Here is a 22,621-nt window from a genome sequence, read left to right as displayed (position 1 = left end):
AGTTTTGAATACCCGAGGGGCCACAACATGGTTTGCTATTACATTAAGACTGGGCATATTTATTCTTATCTCTTGCCTGTGTTTCTCAATCTCATTCCTGACAGAATAAACAGACTGTTATTAATTACGAGTTAATAGTATTGTTGCAGTGGTTTTCCCCTTTTTTCGCATGTTCTTTCTAGCACACAATAAGATGCATTAAAGTCACTGGGTTACTTACACCAGGCTGAGGCATGTGAATAAACATCCACAGCTAGCTCTACTCTTGCAAGAAAAGGACATAAAACATGCATCGTTCATACCATCAATACAGTCTTGGAGGAATCCCCAGGATATCGGAGGCTGAAGACGATCAAAGACCCCAGAAAACAAAAGAATGTAAGAGTGGCAATATTTCTGACATCTAACAAAGACTCCACAAGAGGAATAGTTCCCATTGTCCAGTCACAGCATAATTCTGAAGGGTTGAGAAGAAGCCAAGCATTTACAGGGAGGAGGTAGTTGAAAGTCAGCTGCCTTGCCGGAGATGGACTTACAGCAGCTGGGTTATCAAATCTAAAACAAAAGAAAGGAGAAAAAGAAAAAAGTTATGAACTTGAGTTCATGCCCAGGTACTAGCAAAGTCTAAATTCATAGCTAATATTGCCAGTTACAACCACGTATAAAATACTAATCATTCTGCATTTGTCAAGTGAGTAACTCAGGAACCAGATATGATGCATCTCAGCATGGGACTGAGGCTCCTCTGTTTCTTCAAGAAACTGGTTTGAGATATAATCACCTTAAGCTTCAATTCACAGAGAATGATTATATCATTTTTGCTAAAGTTGGACCCAACAGTCCTTCCTTTGGAGAAAAAAAAAAAATGTGGCCCAATTTTCATGGAGAATATTAGATTCTTGCATTTTTACATATCTCACAACAAAATTTTTTTTAAAGATAAAATTACAGTTTTTCAGTTCCAACATTCTAACGTTATTCCTACATACTCAATTTTAAGCACTGTATCTGAAGTTAACTATACCTTCTGCATAGTAGGTATCTGAAAAAGAAAGATAATTTCATATATAGGATGAGAAAAGCTTTTAAAAATTTTTGAAGTACTTATTGAAGGTTCAAAAAATATGACCAAACAAAAAACTTCATTAATAAAATATTTAATCTCTGGAGTATTAGAACCAACTAAGAACCACAACTGTTTAAAAATTAATGCCTGCTCAGACACTTCAGTATTTTGGATGTTCTTGTCAGCAGATACTGAAATACACTAGTTATTGATTTCAGAGAAATAATATTATACAGTCATTACCTAACAATACTAAAGTAAGCTACTAGATGTTTTAGGCGAAATAGTTTTCAGCCTTTTATTCAGACTTCATTAAGCCACATCTTATTTATCAATATATATAAATAAGAAACACTTTCATATTACCTTGTAAACACTGGAAGTTGAGACTGAATAACCTGGACTCTAACTACAACAAGAAGCAGTGTACTGAACATAAGGACAATGAGCTTTAGCAGTGTTTGGAGCATAGAGAAAGGGATACTGCCCTTTCCTCGAAGAATCTGTACAGCTGTGTCCAACAGCACTGGCAAGGTATACTGCAAAGGAAAAATAGTTTGTTAGCAGACAGTGTACCCACTAACCTTTTATACAAATTTTAGTTCTGATCCGTTTTCCCTTAGGTTTCTGTGATTGTCCGCTCCAAATAGTTAAATTTGACTCAGCTTCATTTGTATGACTCCTCCTCTCAAAAGAAATTTACCTAATCAAAAGAATTGTTTATTTTTGCTAACATTATCATAGCTGAACTCAAACATTTTCTTGCAATCTCGTATTTTGCACCGACGTGTTAAACATCTAACCTGTCTTCAAATGCAGAATATATAAAGTTTTATCATGAAATAAGTTTTGAAATCGAGATTATCACTATTTTCAAAATTATTTCTCTATTTAGGGAAAATTTTCAAAGAAGGTATTGTAGGAACTGTGGAAATACTATTGCCTGCTTAGCTCTGGGTTTCTATTTTATTTCTCCACTGTATTAATCCTATCAGTCCCTGTGTCATGAACATTATGATCTTGCATAGTTCCTCAATATGTATCCCAATTTCTTCACAGTATGCCTGCTTCCTTCCTTTCATGCTGTATGCTGGGGATGATTTACTGCTTCATATATACTGGCAGAAATACAGTTATAGACAAGTTTTGAGAACTGTTTAAAGACTTAGTTCATGCTACTGTAACACTCGCATCAGCAGAAGCGCCAGCTTGCATTTTATTTTTTCTACTCAATTGACCTACATAAATTTGTTAAACTTTCAAGAAAAGGAGAACCAGATCAAGAGTCACAAGACAGAAGTGGTTTGAAAAGTAAGGTCACAAACAGGTGATTTCCTTAGAAATCCACTTTGAAAACTCTGTACTTATACACTGGATGTGCAAAGCTATTAGTTAAAAAAAATATTTTTGTAAACGCAGAAATGATTTTGACATTTTAGCCTTAATACCTATGACAAAGACAGGCAACCCTTTGGCTTTTACTGTTGCAGTTTTTGCAAAATGTTCTTTAAAATAATTAAGAAATGGTAAATTAGAAAGATATTCTTACAATATCCATTTTCATATTTTTAGATTGTGTATAGTTTTACTATTAAAAAGCCAAATCCTATCTCGTTGTGAGAACATCACTTGTTTTTCCAGACCAAAAAAAAAGTTGCTATTATCTTACTAATAACAATACTCAAAATGAAACTTAAGAGATTAAAATTTAAATTTGAAGGCTTTTTCAGAGCGACAAATTTCATTACGATATTATTGATTCAAATAAGACTACTCTAGAACATCTGGTTAGCCATTAGCATGTGATGGCAGCCATTTGCAAATATAATGTTCTCTATTTTCGCTAACCTATTTAAAAATGGACAATGCCTCTATCTTTAAGCACCCCAGACCTTAACTCTGTTACATGCCGGTCTTTGCAAACTTGTTGATTAAACCTCAGGTTTTAGTTAAGACATGCCGGTTCTTTATCAAATATATTTGCTAACATCTCTGCACGACTTACAAAAAGCAACTTAGAAGACATTTGATTCTCTCTCATGACCCATACGTTTTAAATATCGAGTCAAAGGAAAATCTGAAAAGTGTAAAACAGCTAGAGGACTAGCCTAAACTGACAAAATCAGTGATAAAATATGAAGCTTCTGAATATTTAATGTCTCATTACAGAATTCCTGAGAAGAAATTTGATCTTTCAACCACATCTTACCCCTTGAGCAATAAATACTTCATATACACAGCATATTCCCACTACTGTTATTCCTTGTTCTTTACACAACGTTGCAACAGCTACTAGAAACACTGTCACTGCAATTGGAGTCCACACTGTAAATCAAAAAGACATGATTGAAAATGTTCCACCTTACAGTGCTAACAATTAATAAACCAAATTAAATTAAAAGCTGAAACTAGGCTTTATGTTTGAACAAAATCTAGAAACTGATATGGTATCAAAGGGGAGATCCTCAGTCTTACTTTACAAAATCATAATAAACACCTGTCAGTTTTACAATCGCCTCCCTTTAAAAATTGAATAAAAGGCAAAAGATCAATAAGGCATTCTGATAAAAAAAAAAAAAAACCAACAAAATCAAATAAACAAGTTTTAAAATACCATTTTAAATCAAATGTTTAAAGGCAGTCATGAATTTTCACAAAGTCATTTAGAAAACAGACAAGACTCCTATATCTCCATTCTGCAGCTTATTTAGGACAGTTCAAGGCATCCCAGCATATTTTCAGCATTTGCACTAATAAAGATCAGTGCAAGAATCACCTACTCAGAGAATTCTAGGGTTTTACAAAGCAACTTAAAAAGCTCTATCTTGGAAAAAAAAAAAGCAATTTATGATGCTAAATATTATTTGTAATATTACATAGGTATCTTGGACACAAAGATTTTTTTCATGTACACAATTCCTTAAAAATAGTAACATAAATGTATTGGTTATAAGAGCTTTCTTACCACTGATACAGACATGAAACTAGATAGATATCTATCAGTCACTTACCTATAGTATTATCTGGCCCTTTGGATTTAGTATACGACAAAAAAGCAGCTAGAAAAAAGATAGATGATAAGAGTTCTGCTCTGCCCACAACTCCAGTTACCTAAAAAGAAAAGGAAGAAGAAGAAAAGGTTGTTTCACTAGTTACTATGGAGCTTAAGAACAGATCCTACATCCTTATTCTTCTCCAAGGTCATGCTTACACCCTATGCCTGTGAGGGTAGCAGGAAGAATCATAGTATGGCTGCATGCAGGGAGGACTCCAAATTAACTACAGGATGTAGAATACTACAGTGACAGGTTACTAACTGTTTTTTCTTCTTTGTGTATGTAGTTATTGAATTACTCTGACAATTACTGGTCCTGGACTGACAGTTGAAAAGTCACAGCTGATCAGTCAAAAAAGAGACTGTTTTTCTGCAGTTCCCATTTTTGTCAGTTGCTTCATTAAAATACTAAAATACAACAAGCTTTCCTGCCTGGCTTTCTCACTGAGTAGTTAACGGCGTATGACTGATACACTATCAGGATATGCATAACTAAGACCTTTAAACCAAGCAAAAAATGCTACCAATCGTATGGATGCTTTCAGTTCAACCAATGCTGAATTCAAAGACATTGATAACGAGTGGCCACCAGCCACCCTGACGTGCCTGTAAGTATCGCTATTAATGAAGCAACTGAGAAATGCTGCACTTTTAAAAATCTTCAGTAATACCAGCTGCAAATATCAGCTGAAGCAAACTGGGCAGCATTATGACTGCTAAAACCTGGAAGAAACCAGCTTTCATCAGTAAGAGCTAAGAGTGACAAGATTGCCTTACATATACATCCTGGCAACATACCCCTGCAGACAACAGCATATAGAAACTACCACAGTCAATTTAGTTCGTATCTTCCAGAAGCGAATGAACAGATCTGAAAGAAGTGCTCACTTGACCAGTGCTACAGCAGCTCTTATCTGAACAGAGTTATCAATACATTCACAGCAAACTCTATGCAACACTGTTTAAGAATGACTTAAAGTTTGGTAATCTTGTGTATGATAATGTGGCTGACAGTATCAAATTTTTGCAGGTACTGCCCCCCTTAGTAATGAGACAGAGAGGAACAGATTTTATGATTATTTTTGTAGAGAAGTGCTAAAATCCATAGGGCAGAAGGTTATTTCAGAATCCCTAATGAAATAGAGGCTATGTTTTCTGTGTACAGGATATGTCTTCTGAATGAAGCTAAATTGTGACCAGCAGCCAAAGGCAGATTATTATGTTAAGTTACTGCAATAGCTGCTAATCTGACCAAAATACACCATAGGGCTGCCTTTTTTAAAGGGGGCCAATTAGGAGAGATGCCTTTGATTACATTTAATTTTTTGCAAATAAGCTGTTCACAAAATGGCATGCTCTCCCAAGATAAAGTCATATTTGGCTAAGAGAAGCTCATAGTTCACCATTTAATTACGATGCTGAAGGCTGACTTTCAGCCATCCAGCCTCAGCTTGACATTTTTATTTCTAAGTGCATTCTTGGTCAAGCATAATCTATCCAGCACAGCATAAAGAGAAAGTAATTCAAGATGCAAGACCAGAGTGTAAAGAAAAGTATTCAAATCTGAATACTGAAATCATTTTCTGATGCTTTTTTTTTTTTTTTTTTTTGCCAAATGAACTCAATGAATTATGCTTAGACAAAGTATATTTCACAACTGACTGAAAGGCAGAGTTTTTGTAACGTTTTGGATAATATATAGGTGTTTGTTTCTAAAATGTCTTAAGATGCTTAAAGGATTCCTTGTCTGGATCACAAAGTTCTTCAGCACTGACAGGTATTAAGGAGAGCATAGTCTGGAGATAGGTTGAACGAGACCATTTGTAGAGTAACTGTGCTAGTGCTCCCAGAGAAAGCACCAAGAGTAGAAAAATTCTATTTCTGGATATAGTGGTGATTTATCAGATAAAGTCTTACCATTCCCAAGGTTAGTTAACATTCCATAGCTGGAAACAAATTAGCATGCCTCTCAGCCAGAAGAGGAACACACTAGGTAGAATGAACTCGAATCTGGAGACGATGTCAAACGTGACTTTACAATCTGAGAGGTAATGATGCTGTTATTCAAAGAGTTTATTCAAAGAGTTTCCTCAAAATTTTTTTCTCAAAAAGTGATATATCACCATCACAAGAGCCCAGCTTCTCTCTGAAGTCAATCAAAATTCTCCTCCATTTAGCCTGCTTTTTTTTTTTTTTTTTTTTTTAAGGGGAAAAACTGATTTATCACAAGATAAGCAACAGTTTAAAACTTGCACGTATTGTATCTGCCATTTGAAACTCCTGTACAGGAGAATAATATTAGGAGAGTAAATTGAAGGAATTCAATTCAGATACATTTTGTATCAGCAAAAGGAACAAAAACTAGAAATGAGTCCTGCTTTGGAGCTTTTATTAAAGTTTGGAGAACAGTTAGCACCTAAGTTCAAAGTCTTAAACACAGCTAGTTATTACTTGATCTCTGTCCATGGAAGAAAATTTAAGAATCTCAGTTGATTTGTCCAAACAAATCAAAATTGTCAACTCTAAGAATCCTTTCTTGGATGTTCATGTGTTCTTACATGCATTTTAAGTAGAATTCATCTCAATACAAACACTTGAAAAGGATAGAAAGCAGTGTACTTCTGAAAAGGAGAAAGCTTAAACTGAAAAGGGTTGGGAGAGGGAAAGAAAGCTCTTGACTGATTCTTCGGCATATAAATATAGTAGCAAAAGAATTCAATCACAGGTGCACTTAAATCCCAAATTTCCTAAGCATTTAAGTTCTAATAATTACAGTCCTGCAGTGCCCTCATGTGTCAAATATCTGTGATTACACATTTATCACCAAATTACTTAAATTTGTATTTGTAATTAGTAGCTTTTAAAAAACACATTACCTAATTCAATGATCTTTCAGCATATAGACAGAATGTTTTAAAGGCATTATATGACTTCTTGGGTAACTCTATTGCACAATATTAAAAACAACTAAATGTTTGACTAGTATCTCATACGGAATCTGATAGTTCATAAACAAGCATAATAAAAAAAACATCATATCAGGAATTAAAGACGACAGAAGATTACATAGGATGATCTAAGACATGAACCACTAATTTAAGCCACTAGCAATTTTCTGATGCTCCTGCAAAGATGCTATCATATTTGTTCGAGAGGCAAAGCCAAACCTCGAAACTTAAAGCATATTATGTCCTTTAAAGAAAGCCAACCCTGTTTTTCCTATAATTTTCCCCATGTTAATCAGTGTTTTGTGTTTCCAAGCACAAAAGCAAGAAAAAAAATGTTTATGCTTTAAACTTTTGCAGTTTTGAAGCATGCCATTAACTTCCTCTCAAAAAGAAGATATTAGGTGCACAAATAGCAGCCAATTAAAAAAAATACATGAAATTGTTTTCTATAAAGACTTACTTAACACACAGGTAAGGTCTGTTGAATTGCTGAGAGGGATTTCTACCTTTAGAAAACAAGAATTAGAGGTGAGAACTATTTGTCCAATGAGAGCAGGAAAAAAAAATACAATATAGGATGAAAAATAGCAGCCTTTTCTCTTCAAAATTCGTAACAAAAAACTCCACATGATAACACCCCAAAAAAGCAAAAGTTCAAAACATTTTTAGAAAGTTTCAGTGTAACAGAGAATTTTGAATCAGTTAAGATTATAGGAAAAATAATTGGGAATGGGCTTTTCAACCAATGTGAATCTCTGCACAGACAGATTGCTACATGATGCAGAATTAGCAGTAGAGAATTACGCAGCTTTATCAATGTCTCCGGTAGAAATAAGTCGTAACAAAAAAACCCCACAGTACTCCATTCAAAAAAGAAAAAAGGAAAAAAAATTGGAACTTCTGACACTGGTCGCCAAGAGTGGCTGAGCATTAAAATGTATATAATCAGATGGCTTTTAAAAATGCCGTTCTTGATAGAGGCAAAACACTCCTTTAGAATTAAAACAAAGGTAAATATCAAGAAGGCAAGAAGTTTTCATCTTTCTTGCACTAGACATTGTCAAATATACGATGTTGAAACAGATAAAGAATGTTGAAACAAAGTCCTAAAGTTAGATCTAGGATAGCAACTACAGCATTCCTAGAAAAAAAAATCCTGCTGAGAGCAAGGCCTAAAAACAGAGAGAGAACAGTTGCACTGATTAGCTAAAAGAGAACATGTATGAATTCTGAAAATGAATTAAGAGGTGTTCATAATACTTGCAAGATACAATGTGAAATAGATATTTGTGCATCCTGTGATGATCCATGCAAACTAAAACAGCTGTCATCATAAAAGTGAATGCTTGTGGCCAAAATCCAGATTATTTGATAATTAAACATTTCTTTATTTTTCAGTAGGTCCATGGAATACCAAATAACTTTGAGCACACAGGAATAATCATAAGCTGGTCACCTCCATCCCTCCTCTTTGCAAAGGGCAGAGTACAAACACAAGTAAAGTCCAAATACAAACTTAACACACTTTTGGGAAATTATATATATACTATAAATTATATATATATAAATACACACACACACACATATATCACACACACAAAATACAAAATTTAAGGTTAACAAATACAGTTTAACTTTAGTCACATATTAAACATACTGTAGCTTTACCTACCGCTTCAGTATGTATTGGGTGCACTGCAAAGAGCAAGGATGCAACTACACTGCTCCTGTTGTCCAGAAAAAGCTTGCAGACCTTGAGGAAGACTATACAAACCACCACATGAAAGACCAGATTTAAGAAGTGGTATGAAACTGCATTTAATTCGCTGAACAAGTAGTTTAGGCGAAACGTGAGGACTGTGAGGGGACGGTAAGATTTATGACTCCTCTCCTAAAAAGGAAATAAGTCACCATCAATTTATAAAGCACTTTTCATTCCAAAATATCTTGAAAAAAGTGTACACGTACTTCCCCCACTATTCACAGGCATACACCTTCAAAATAAAGACATGAAAAATCAGTAATATTAAAAAAACCTAGCAAAATAAAAGGTGGATTATTTAAAATTAACTTGAGAAAAGTTAATTCTGACCACTTTTCCAATCTCCAAACTGTTTTATTTTATCTTTCAAATATTTTGATTAATCTGTAATTTTATTCTGTACATCAACATACACAGTAAAATTTTAGTATACTCAGCTAAATGTATTATCTAAAAATTTTTAGATAATACATCTGTCTGTAACAGATAAGCAGAGCTTATGTATAGGTTCTTAAACTCCTTCCATGATCACTTTAAAAAAAAAATTATATATTACTACCTTCCTATTCATAAATGCATTTACTAAGCTACAGCCTACTGACCTTTCATGATTATATCTATAAAACAGAGGAAGAAAATGTAAGAAAAAATTTGGGTGAAAATTACACATACATGCAAACAAGAAAAACACAAGACAAAATATTTAAGAGATCATAAACATTCAAATTAACGTGATTTTCATTTCATTAAATTTAACTTGACTTTCATTTATTTGTAAGCACAAAATCAACACTAGAAATGAAATGTTTTTTCCCCTCTTCCTCAAATTTAGGTGGTCTTTGGGGTAAAAAGATGTTAGAAAACACTCTTTGAAATTTCTGAACTGCAGGACTACATGGTATCTGAAAAACAATTTGAAAGCTTTCATTATATTCTATAAAAATGAAGTATCAAAGTCTATTTTGTACAGCTAACAATTACCATTTCACATTGTACTAATCCTATGAATTAAGGACATAAGGAAAAGTAACAATTACACAATGGAATGCTTTGATAGGTAAAAATATATATGCCTGACAGTTTTTTTTTTTTTGCTCATTAATGACACCATTTGTACCTTTCTGAACTTTATGAAAACTTCATCTTGAAGCATTGCTACCTAACATCTTTTATCAATAGCTTTAATGTCAATGCATTTTTTCAGACACAAACTCAACATGGGCCACATACCAAAAGCTCTGAATTCAGATAAAGATACTTGCTCAAATAAACGTGATGTATTCAATTCCTCTTCTCCACATTTTGTTGTTTAACTGTGTAACTTTCCTTCCAGATTAAAATTAGAAATAAGTACTATTGCCTAGCTTGTGGAGGAGGAAGGGGAAACGGTCAGGTTTGTCTAATTTCTATACTGCAATTAAATAGTAGACAGTCCTGTGATAAAGGGCCCTCCACACTTTCTACAAGTACTTTTGTTTAGCAATGGGGGGAGAATATAAGCCATATCTGCTGATGATTTGGTAGTACAAACAACCAACCACCAAATTCCAGCAAAAGCAAACTATTCTGTTAAAACCACACTAGGAAAAGAAAGTCTAAGAACTGCAAGCTTATTTCAGTGTTCCATTTCTTAAGTGTTTCACAGAGAGTTTACCTCAGACATTGGAGTCCCCCAGAAGTCATTCTGAAATAGATTTTTTAAAGGAGTAGAAGGATGTAAATCTTTATTGTCCAAAATTGCTGAAACATCATCAAAAACAAAGCCACAGAAGAGACTATTCCAGTAGCAGGCTGCCACAACACCAAGTATTAATGCTGCTTCCTTCAGACTTACATCAGCCATCTTCTCTAAGAGCTTTTGTGGACAATATACAGGCAGAAACTTAGTTTTCCTGAATGAAAAAATTAAGCTTAATAAAGTTAAGACAGTTAATATTTTAAAAGATAATGACACTTCATTTCTAAAAATGAAGATCTAAAAGCATCCTCAATTCTCATCAACAGTTTAGTGCACTGTATTAAACATTCTATCCCTTAAAAAAAAAAAAAAAAATTTCCAAAACCAAGCTAGATATAGTCTCTTGGCCACATTTCATATTTTTCTAAAAGAGAAGCAAAATTGAAGATAACCTGTGGACTAATTTGCATCAGATAGCTGTGTAGTTCAAATGAATGCTATCAGTTTGAGAACTGTGAAACTAACTGCTCTAGAACACTGAATAAATTAACAGGCTGACACTCATAGAATTGGAAGTTTTATCCAAGTGGCAAACAGTATGTTAGTTATTCATATTTTTATGTTTAAGTGTGCTTCTCACAAACAATGTTTAAAAAACAATCCAAAAATATTCTGAAGATCAAATAAAAAAAGCTTCATAAATGTGTTTAAGATCAGGTAAAGAAGGCCATATGTAATATTAAAGAATTTCACTTACCATTGAAGCTCACACCTTGTTCATTTTCATTCTTTGTAGTTCATGAAGTCATTTTTTTTCCCCAACTCTCCCATCATCAATGAATGTCTCCTCTAAGGATAAATAGCACACAAAGAAAATACTACAAAAAGACTATATCTTACATTATTTTCTCCCATTTTACATAATGGCTATTTAATAATTTCTAAGGCTTCGGATGTTTATTATGTTTATTTCATAATAATATACAGGCAGTCAAAAAGGTGAAATTGTTATGCACTGGGTTCTAAGATTTTCCTGTGTGAATATACTCCTTTGCTTTGGAAAAGTAAGTAAGAATGCAGTTACAGGATAAAAGCATTCTTTCTGACTACAGGTAGATGTGGCATGGCTTACTGCCAGTTGCTGAGACCCAAAATATCAAAAAGCTATAGACAGCTGAACAATGACTTCGTTCTGAAAAAATTAAAAAGGCACGACTAGATAAAGTGTATAGTATTTCCCCAAAAACTAGAGAGAAAACCATCTCTGAGGACACAAAACTGCTAATATTAGGCAAATGACATGAAGCCATAAATACATAAAAACATCAATGTTGTCTATCTACCAGGGTTCACATATTAAAGTCCATTAACTACTTAGGAGCTATAAAATCTGTTTTATTCTCCTAAGACCTGAAATGCTTTTTGTTGCTTGTCTTTAAGAACAGTGTTCAGGTTTTAAGTATACTATCCCATAAAAGCAGAACATAAAGGTATTTTACCCATATAGGTAATCTCACTTGATCTTTGTGTATTGCAGTCCAGAATTGAAAGCATGAAAATCACCTATCAGAAATGGTGGTTTTAGGGTAAGACCTAACCAGTGGTATGGAAACAAATATATGCTCAACAAGGTACAGGTTCAGTGAACTAATAACCATGACAAAGATCATTTAGAAGAAACCAAAACCAATTCATTCAGTGTTACTCACATGGCCTTGAAGTTATTCTTTTTTTAGTACTTGTAGGACAGGCTATTGAAGCTGCTTCAATCCAGGAACAGCCTTTCTTTAAAGTTATCACTACCTTGGCATTAATAATAAAAAAAACAGAGAAAAAACATTTTTAAAATAAATATCAAACATAATTAAAAATCAGCATTAAACAGAGTTAACGAAGAGGCTGTCTCATCAACAAAATATGCTTCTACCCCTCTGGATCGGAGCACTTAAAAACAGAAAGCTAAGATTAGTCTGAACATATTTGTCTTTTTTCCTGGCAGCCAGAGAAGCCTTATTAAAAAACAAAACCAAAGCATTCTGCAGGAATATATGAAAATACAACCTCCTTTGAACATTACGTCACTAAAGTTAAAGGTATTTTATTAAAAATGAGGAGGAGAAAAATCTGCTATGTCTCACCCTGCTAGAAACACAGTATAGAATATTCTTGTTTGCAACAGATTCTGGACAATGCCTTTCCTACTTTTCAAGACTAGTTATCCTGAAAATCAGTGACATCTGAAAAGGACCTACATCGAAAAAAAACCCAATTATTTTCTAACATACTAACCTAGTTTTCTGAAATAATATCTTCTAAAAACTGAGCGAGTAAGATGAAACTATCATGCAGAAATGATCTCAAGGTTTAAAGAAATTCACCCTTAAAACAAAACAAAACCCTCTACCACCTTGTGAGTTGGTTTTTGGTACCTTGAGGCTTCTTCACTAACAATACCATTTTACTGTTCTGGTTGGAGCAGTAAGTCCTTGCAGACACTGCTTTCGTCCTCAGAGAGTTTAACTGAAGTAATTCTTAAACAATAGTTCAGAAGCCTCTACTGCTGTACAACTACAAGTGGGGTGGGGGGAAGGTTTGTAAGAATAGCTTCCTATCCAAAGAATTTAAGTATAGCTCACAGTTTCAGAAGTCTGTTTCACTGAGGCCTGTCCTAGATCAAGTTTAGCTGGGGGGGGGGCAGGGGAGGAGGGGGAAGGGAGCGCTCAGAAAAGCCAACTTTAGCTGCTAACTTTTCAAATACTTATTGTCTCGACTCTTCCCCAAGCAGAATATATTTCAAGACAGCCACCTTACTCATTCCCTAATTCTAGGCAACTCAGATGCTTTCACGAGCCCTCATTTTTGTCCTGACTTTCTTTTCTTTTATCTATAACCTATACATTACACAACGCAACATGCCAACTATAGTAGGGAAAATACTGCCACTTTTATTTTACTAAAAAGGAAATCTTAAACAGAGAGACTTAAGATTTTTAACCACATCCCAAAAGTCTGTTTTAAGTGACTAGTGCATCATCAGAAAAGTCTGTTTTAGAACTTAACAAAACCTTTACATTTAACATGATGATTTTTAATTGCAGTTTGCCCTTCCCTACAAGCATATCTCATGTCACAGAAATATCAGGATGTGCAAACATCTGAATATAATTTGGGCTTTCAAGACAAGTACTAAAGCACAGATACTCACTGATAATCCCAAAGTTTACTAAATTCACAGTAAGATGTAAACACATCTCAATTAAATATATCACTTGCAGCTAAAACCAAAATAATGCAACAACACTGCTTGATTTACCTCAAACTTGGTATCCTCAAATTCATCGCACCATTCTCCCCTCAAACTTCTGCCATGTGCAAAAACACCAACACGGCAACAAAAAGTCACAGAAGAGACCTAGAAGGGCTCCCAATTTTTCCAGAAATATGCTTCCAGGACAAGCACAAAATGAAACTGAGGAAATGCAAGACTACATACAATCTGTATTTTTCATAATACAGTAGTACAAATATTTTTCTCCTTCCAACTTACACTTTGGCACACATTTCAGGGAAATACATGTAATATATAAGTATACTTATATAGTACAGATAATATAAAGCTAGAAAAATTCCTTTTCGCCTCGACTGATTGCAGGATAGTTTAAAATTCTTGCTGAATTAAAGCATAAATATGTAAAAAGATGTTTTTAGTCCTTCATGTTAACATTGGCAAGGTGGATTTTGAGCAAGACTCAGTATAAGAGTTACCATTTCCTATTTGCTGCCACAACTGGTTTACAACCAGACTCTTGACTAGTCAAAGTAGGTAAACTTCAAACTTGGAATACCCAACAACAAGCTGAGAATATAAGACAAAAATAGGAAGAGGTTTGTAAAAGCTACAGTGTATTTAGTAAGGTAAGGAAGAAAAAAAAAAAAAAGTCTGCCATTAATCTCACTAATCAAGATAACAGCAATTGCTGTTTGGCAGCCAACACTTTCTCCACACTAACAAAGCTGTTAGCAATCAGTTTGAAGGTGGAAAGTAAGAACCCACTAGTAGTATGCAAGACTAATAACCTCACAGACCACAGATGTGCAAGAAAAGGTATGCATGGGGCTACTCAAATGAGTTAAAGTGAGAGTGAATGCCTTCCCATTCTCGCTGAACAGACATGCTGAAATTTGGTATCAGCACAAATACGGTGCAACTCCATCGTCACTCCCAGTGATGTATATTATGATAAACACCTCTAAAATATGCTGCCTAGCAGCTTGTCATGTTAACACAGGTTTTCCATGAGGGACAACCATATCACTGACTGATTCTACACAGATCAACAGGTCTACAGTCCTTCAAGTCGTATTTTGACGTTAGTTCCCTTTTACTTTCACAGCTTCCAAGACTGCCCATTCACGATCTACAGAACTGCCACAGAGGAGTCCCTGTTTGACTGGAGGAAGTCAGCACAGACATACTCTTTATTTCTAAGACTTCTATTTTATTTTACAATGATACCTGAACACCTCCTGAAGAATATACAGCTGAAAACGATGAGCAGCAAGATATGCCTTGTGAGACAAATTGCAAGATCTCAAGAGCTGCTTGCAAAAAAAAAAAAAAAAACAACAGAATGCTCAAGCTGTGCAAAATATCTGATTGCTAGTCTAATTTTAAGTTGCATTGCATTGAAATCTGCAGCTTGCACTATATTATTTTCTTGCCCATGCAGAGCCACTAATTGGGAAAGACAGACAAGCAGGTGTTCACGATTCAGTGCTCTCCAGCAGGTTTGGCCTGTAAGCCAGTTTTTCTTCTGATTTGTTAAGAACCCTCTGCCAGTGTCTAGTCTGCTCCTTCATAGAAAAGAGTGCAATATAAAAAAACCGAAAACACTTCTAGAAAAGTAGGAAAACAACAAGAAGTTTCTTAATCACTATCAGCTCCACAATACCATAGATAGGTGAGGACCACATACTACAAAGCACAGATGACTGCACAAGAAGTTCAAGATATATGCACAAAGGAACACACAGTGACATTCCAATGGTGTCTTCAGTTGGGAGATTTGGGAGTGGGGAAGCCACTTTCTACTCATATGGATTTAAGAGAAATTATAAAGCATAAATTTAGGAAGGAATACAGCTGCAATCCCTAAATATGAAACAGCAATCTACCACTCTAGTTAGCTATCTGCCACTTTAAATTACAATAAATCCTAGCAAGAGAAAATAATAAATTATATCTAGTCAACATAAGTATTTTAAGATCTACTTTTAGAAACTTGAAAATAGATTTAAAAGTTTTATTCTACTGGGCAATATCACTTGCCTTCTTCCCCTTCCCAAGGGGAGAAGCAGGTTTCACCAAATCAGGTTTCAAAGAAACCTGCATCAAAGAAAATACTCTATGCAACTCATCCTTTTCTTTTTCAACAAAAAGATATGGGTAGCAACAGTAGTAGAGAACTAGGAAAAAAAATAAAAACTTTTATATGGGGAAAACACTCTCATAATTCACTTAATTTCATTCCAGATTTCCAGAGAAACTGACAGGAATGAATATCATCATTAAAATTCATCTCAAGCTTCAAATCTGTTGCAGCTTTTGAATGAGAGGTCTTACTACTCAAGAAAACACTCAGCATAACTGACAACTTACTGGTATCTCCGATTTAAAATTTGGCTCAAACCCAGGGAAGTAATGAACTGTCAGAAAACTTAAAACTTAGAAATGATTCAACTTGTTTACTGTCCGTAACAGAGTCTTACTGCATTCTAAAGACTGATTTTTATTATTCTCATACTCTGAAAATATTCTCATTACTGCTTTTATTAAATATTCACAAATATTAAAAAACATGCCAGATATTTTCAGTCATACCACGGCTTTAGTACAAGATAACACTTTCAACCATAATCAAACTGTTCTCTGTAGACAACAGAAGCAGCAATGAGACCAGAGCCTGCAATTCCATAGGGTCACTTTGATGATCTGTGCCTTACAAGTGCAACGTGAGGAACAATTATTATCTCAAGGAGTTTAATTCTGTGCTATATTCATTAGGAAACAGGTAATGAAAAACAAGCTTGCATAAGGATCAGGCAGCCTCTCAAAAAACTTCCAAAACATAGTAACGATCATTTATGCGTGTATCTAATCATAAAATGTGGGTTCCCCACTCTCTTGCTTGGAAATCTAAGTCAGTGAAGGCACAGACACAAATGGAAGAGATCTGCAGGACTGGACTTTCACCTCAGTTACTCTGAAGGCATATGCTTTGATGATAACTGAGGCCCCCTAACTAAAACATATTTACAGCTCACATAGAAGAGTGATGTAAACTATTTCTCGCTCTCTCAAAAAAAAAGAGGAAAAAGAAAACAGATGAGCAGCAAATTAGTCTATATGGCTGTATTTATGAATACCAGCATATACAATGAGCTGCCAAGTTAATAGTTTAGTCACTTTAAAATGTTATTTTAATCAGCACCTGATGCTTTATGATAGCCTCACGTGCCTTGTCCATTTGGTCCCCTTTTTGTAATTATTTTATTGTTGCTAAACCAAATATTGTCTGCTGACTTGATATCACTGATTAATGATAGAAAGCAATCATGTACACTATTTCTATTTGTTCTGTTGTTCCCTTCCAACACAGCCTTTAAACTTATCTTCTCCTAAAAATGCTGTTCCAAGGCTTAACTTCAGTTTGAAACACTTTAGATCCACAGCTGAGATTTCAATGATTGGGTTAGAAAAGCATATGGTAGGCAGTACTTCAGAAGCTGGAAGGAGGAAGAATGCAAAACATGCCTGCACCCCCTCTCCTCTGGCTGTCACCTTAGAGCAGAACAAATTTAACAGACGTTTTAATAGAGCAACCTCCTTCTGCAAATACTGCAGGATCAAAGGGAATGGGAATAATCTGAAGAACTTTCTGCTCCCCAGAAAGTGGATATATTACTTTCTCAAAGCCTCTACCTTTCTCTTTACTTAGTTTCTGAAGTATCAACTAGGTGAGGAATGTCAGTTCTGACTTGGAGTCGGAATATGTGCTGCAGGAAGCAAAAGTTTGGTCGTGTTGGGGGGGAAAAATAACAACAGCTGTGAAGAATTTGCTGTCAACCAGTCAGCTGAACTAACACTCAGACATTTTAGGTACCCTGGTATAAACAAACATCAAAATATAAATACCAAAAATAGATAACAAGAAGATACTGCACTGTTCAGTTTCAGTTTATTCAATACAACTGACGCAACAATCAGATGAAATACAAACTACACAAGAATAATAAATATCTTAAAATAATTAACTCTTGCAGGACCTAATTTCTCATGTCCAAACCTTTAAATTTTTTTTTGCTACTAAGCTGTACATTTAAGTAGCAACAGAACACCTTCTACATTCAGAACAGTAGAATATGTGATTCGCTTCCTCATAAGACACATATGCAAAAGTCATATTTCTAAAATAACGCTGACCAAACGGATCAACACTCCTAATGCTCCAGAAATGTAACAATATAAACTGCATGTTCATTAACTCCAAGTATCAGATGAACAAAAGCTACAATGGGTGACATAAGCTGAAAAGGCAGCCTTTAGACTCCTCTATGCATGTCCTTATTTAGTATGCTTGGTCTGTATATGTTTTTTTTTTTTTTAACAACATTCTATTAGATTTTTAATATAGCAGGTTTCGCATTAGCTTTTCAAAACAGTAGACTGTATCAAGATTGATTTAACATAGATGCTCAGCTCTTGTACCAGGGTAGGTCAAGCTGTTAACAACACAGCTAAAATGCGTTCTGGCTCCAGATCTAAAAGTATCCATCCCCACCAAAAGAAGATGCGTTTATAGAACTCTTGTCATGTGATTAGATGGGAGGCAGAACAACAACAACAAAAAAAAAACTTTTCAAAGTCATTCTATATTTTATACATTCTCCCTTTAACGTAGGGTTAACACTTCCATTCTTTTCATTCTATTTTTGTTTATAAAAGTTATTATACCTATTCTAAAATGTCCTTTAGTTCTGCAACAATCCTCTTGATTATCTATACTACACAATTGCAATCTAGACATGGCTGCACTGCAAGTATATGTAATAGCATATTTTTTGTTAACAGGACAACAGGAACATAAATGTTGAAACTCATCTTATAGCAAGCCAAAATAACTCTATGCAGAACTCCTTTTCTGTGGATATCCGCCATCTATAAAGCCCTTCAAAGTAAAGAAATCATTGATTTATGCTTAATAATGATGAATTTTATTTTTAGCCATGTTTCCCATTCATGAAATACAGCCAGTCTCTTTTCCTGCCCTAATTAAAGGGTTTTCTTTTCTTACACAATACAGAGCTATAAGTAATCAAACTCAGTCAAAGTATAAAAGCCTCTACCTTTGCTTAAGAATTAAGAGTTAAAACATGACTGAAACAAGTTACATAACTTTAAGGAGTGCCAAGTGTCTTCAGTTCTGTCAGCCTTCATTAAATATAAACACTGATTAAAAGATAGCAAAGAAACCATGCAACCAGAGAAAGCCTGAAGTCAGGAAAGTTAAAAGATTAGGATCACCCCTCTCCTTCAATAGAGAAAGCCAACAAAAAAAATCTTCAGTTTTCAACATGCCTGCTGAACAAAGACGTAAACACAATTCAAACGCTTGCCCTTCCCCCCTTTTTATTTCAAAAGACACATTCATGCTCAAATAGATAAAATACAGGATGCCAAACTTTGGGGGCCATCCGACACCACCAATGGTCGCTCACATTACCTCGCAGGCCACTGACAGAGGCAACAGATGTGACCAGTTTACAAATGCAACCCTTCCCCTTACCATCCTTTGAGGGCTACTCATTATACTTATCCAGACATACCTACACAGAGAGACACGGACAGTGGCGCAACCCCCGCGGGCAGCCGCCCTTGCGGGAAAACCCACGCTGCCTGCAGCACTGGGGCGAAGAGGGGGACGAGGGCGGGGGACAGAACCAACGGCCGCCGCTGGGAGCCCCCAGAGGCGGCTGCGCGGCCAGCACGGAGGCCGCACCGGTGCGCGGGCCTCCGAGGCCAAGACGGAGAGGACACGCGCCCCCGCCGCGGAGGACGACTGCGGGCAGCGTCGCCCCCCGCCGTCCCCTGCGGAAGGGGGAGGTCCCCACGCTGCCGCCGCTCCCCGCCCTACCTGAGGCCGCGGAGGCCGAGGTCGAGGCCGCGCCCGCGCCGCCGCCCCACAGCCCGCTCCGCGCCCGCCGCACACCGCCGCCACAGGCACTCCCGCCGCACTGCGCACGCGCGCACCAATCCGCAAAGTCTGCCGGGAAACCGCTCAACCCGCCGCGGGAGTTGTTCCCCCCCCCCCGGGGTATGCCGGGATCTGTAGTCCCGGGGAGCGCACAGCATGCTGGGACACGTAGTCCGCCACCAGCAGCGAGGCGTTGCCGCCTTTGCTGCGACGAGTCGTTGGCCAGACCCGCGCTGCCCTCCCTGCCGGCGTTTCCGCAGCCGCGGGGGCCGCGCCGCGCCGGGGCGGCGGCGGCGGCGGCGAGGCTCAGCTGGCACTGTGGCGCTGGTAGCGCCACGGGAGGCTCGGCCCGCCCCGGAGCGGAGCCGGTGGGAGTGTTTGACGGCGTCGCCTAGCAGCGGCCTCCGCCGCCATCGCGGCACTCGCGGAGCGGTGAGGTCGCAAGCGTGAGGCGGCGCTGCGGCAGGGGCCGCGGTGCTGGGGCTCTGCCCTGCCCCCGACCCGGCGCGCCGGGGCGCGGCAGCGGCGGCCGTTAGCGCCGTTGCAGACGCGCCGCGCTGTGGTGGCGGCGGGCGCGGCGCGGGGAGGTTTGTGGCGCGGTGCTTGGGGCTGCGCCTCACGGCTGCGCCTCACGGCTGCCTCCGCGGGAGGGCGGACACCAAGCAAGGTGACTGCCGCTTTAGCGGGGCCCGACGAAGTAGGGGCAGAGGGGTATCTGGGCAGCACCCCGGAGGCGTCGCGGTCTGTCTCGCTGTCGCCCCGCAATATACAGATTTGAATAAACTGGGAACCCTGCCCAGGGTCTCATTTTGCGTGTGGCTCCGTGGTGTGGCGCAGTACTGTGTACAGGAGAGCTCGTTCTGGATAACACAGTTCGTAGATCAGAAGGAGCTTGATCTGGGATAATCCCCTCCAGAGAATATAAACAAATAAGGATTTAGCAGAGCGTGTCCCCTGCATGAGTGTGCTGCTTTTTAGTATTTAGCCTTGCTCAAGGGTACATTGCACGGTGTTGCACATTACACATGCCGTTATGTGATGAAGCCGAGGGATCGGCATGGTAGTTTACCTGTCTTCACGTGCCTTATTGTAGGCAGCACTGGGTGGCATTAAAACACGAACTTTCCCACCATACTTCCCATTTTATCTGCCTTGCAGAACTTTCTAACATCAGACCATTTGAGATATGCTTGCTTTCCTAAGCAAGCCAAGAAAATCTTACGTTAACTGAAGTCAAATGCAAGTATATTTAACTGTTTTTATGGAATCACAGTTTTCTCTCACCACAGATTTCTCAGCTAACGAGTACACAGTGTAGTGAGGGGAAGAGATCAGCTAAATTTTAGGATGGAAGACTTTTCAGTTGAATAACTTATCTTTCTTTTATTGCCCTGAACTATGTATATACTGTGGAATATACTGTACAATTAGGTTGTGTCCCCAACAGCTTATTATAGTTGTGTCCCCCCCCCAAGTGAAGTATTTCTCATTCACTGACTGTGGCCCATATCTTTATGATGCATTATGATTTTGTGGTATTTTCATTTGTTCTCTAGGAAAATCAGAAAAGCAAAATGTATATATGATATTGTTAGGAAGCCATAGATTATATGGAATGCATGTTTTCTAAAACATTTAGTAAACTCTTAATAAACAATACAGAGAGCTGTCAAGTTGTGTACATCAAAGATGAGAAGAGGTTGATTTTCATCCTCACTTAGGATTTCAGAGTTTTCCAGTTCTTTCAGATTGCATAGACGTATTTCCTGGGGAAACAGTATCACTTCAGCCTTTCATTAAGGAAGGAAATTTCAGTTTTTGAGTCTTCAAACTGCTGAATATGAGCAGGGTGAATGATGAACAGACGTCAAGGTATCACGCTCAACATGGGGCATTGTTGTGCATTTGAGAGAGTTTTTTCCATAAAGTACATATCTCAGTTGTGTCTTTATTTAATATAAATGAACTAAATGTCCTAATTAATTTTATGTCTATTGTAACTTTCTGAACCATTAAATCCATATTTATAATTTAGGGAAATATATAAGTAAATTAAAAATGTTCCCTTTTAAATTTGACAGAATTCAGTTTTTGAAATATTGCTGATACAGTGTAGGAGCAGCTCTGAAAAATGTAGTAACTCAAGACTTATACTTTCTTTTGCTTTTTTCAGATACTGTGTTGACCTCCAGGCCTATGGGGAAGTCACTGTGACCCACAAGCAACAGCAGAGAAACTGTAGAACAAAACCTTGCACCACTTTCTGATTAGATTTTCATCAATTTCCAGGTTGTTTGCTGTAATTTTTTGATTCAGGTACTCTAATCACAAGGAAAGGATATTTAATACAAGAGTTCAATATCTTAGAAATAAATGTCAAGAAATAGATGTGCATAATATCAAACTAAAGCAAGTGCTGTGCTTTAAATATAAGAAATGCTTTTTTGTCACTGTCACGAGATCTCTGTTACAACAGCTGATTCAAAGAGCATTCAGCTGTAAGAATAAGCCTCTATCCATTGCTAGAGGGGTGCTGCATTAGGATTTTGGGAATGACAGAAAGAAATTAAAGTTAAAATATAGGTTTCACATGGGTGATCTTCAGTATTTGTGTCACAGATTCTTGGATGAGCATGATCTAATTTTTAACTTTTAAAAAAATATTTTTATTTTAGACCTTTTTGTTACAGTAGACTGAAATGTGAACAGAATGTTAGTATGTGTTATAAAATCCATACAGCTATTTAATATTACCTTATGTGTTTCACTAGCCTGCTTCTATTATTTGACAAAAAGTTGATTGACAGTGATAACATCTTATAATTGTTATTTTTATTCCAGAAAAAATATTATAAATT

General features: G+C 36.9%; 1 protein-coding gene across 8 annotated transcripts in view; it reads right to left on the bottom strand.

Moving 5' to 3' along the window:
- TMTC3 (transmembrane O-mannosyltransferase targeting cadherins 3) overlaps positions 1 to 19,789 on the bottom strand; it is a 36,158-nt gene extending 16,369 nt beyond the window's left edge. Inside the window, exons 1-10 of one of the 8 annotated variants that reach the window (XM_062585019.1) lie at positions 19,704 to 19,789; positions 12,219 to 12,312; positions 11,267 to 11,358; positions 10,666 to 10,723; positions 10,486 to 10,515; positions 8,742 to 8,960; positions 4,078 to 4,177; positions 3,276 to 3,391; positions 1,433 to 1,605; positions 303 to 555 (exon numbers count right to left, since the gene is read on the bottom strand). In XM_062585019.1, the coding sequence (XP_062441003.1) occupies positions 303 to 555; positions 1,433 to 1,605; positions 3,276 to 3,391; positions 4,078 to 4,177; positions 8,742 to 8,960; positions 10,486 to 10,515; positions 10,666 to 10,674 (900 nt within the window). In that variant the 5' untranslated portion in view covers positions 10,675 to 10,723; positions 11,267 to 11,358; positions 12,219 to 12,312; positions 19,704 to 19,789. Of the gene's footprint in view, positions 1 to 302; positions 556 to 1,432; positions 1,606 to 3,275; positions 3,392 to 4,077; positions 4,178 to 8,741; positions 8,961 to 10,485; positions 10,724 to 11,266; positions 11,388 to 12,218; positions 12,313 to 19,395; positions 19,602 to 19,703 lie in introns of those variants that run through there. The other 7 variants (XM_062585001.1, XM_062585010.1, XM_062584976.1 and 4 more) reach the window with 7 other exon arrangements.
- Between the last annotated feature and the right edge of the window lie 2,832 nt (positions 19,790 to 22,621).

The sequence above is a fragment of the Rhea pennata genome, chromosome 1, assembly GCF_028389875.1.
Source record: "Rhea pennata isolate bPtePen1 chromosome 1, bPtePen1.pri, whole genome shotgun sequence".
Lineage (NCBI taxonomy): Eukaryota > Metazoa > Chordata > Aves > Rheiformes > Rheidae > Rhea > Rhea pennata.
Note: the sequence above shows the minus strand (reverse complement) of the source record. Positions and strands in the feature narration are given on the sequence as shown.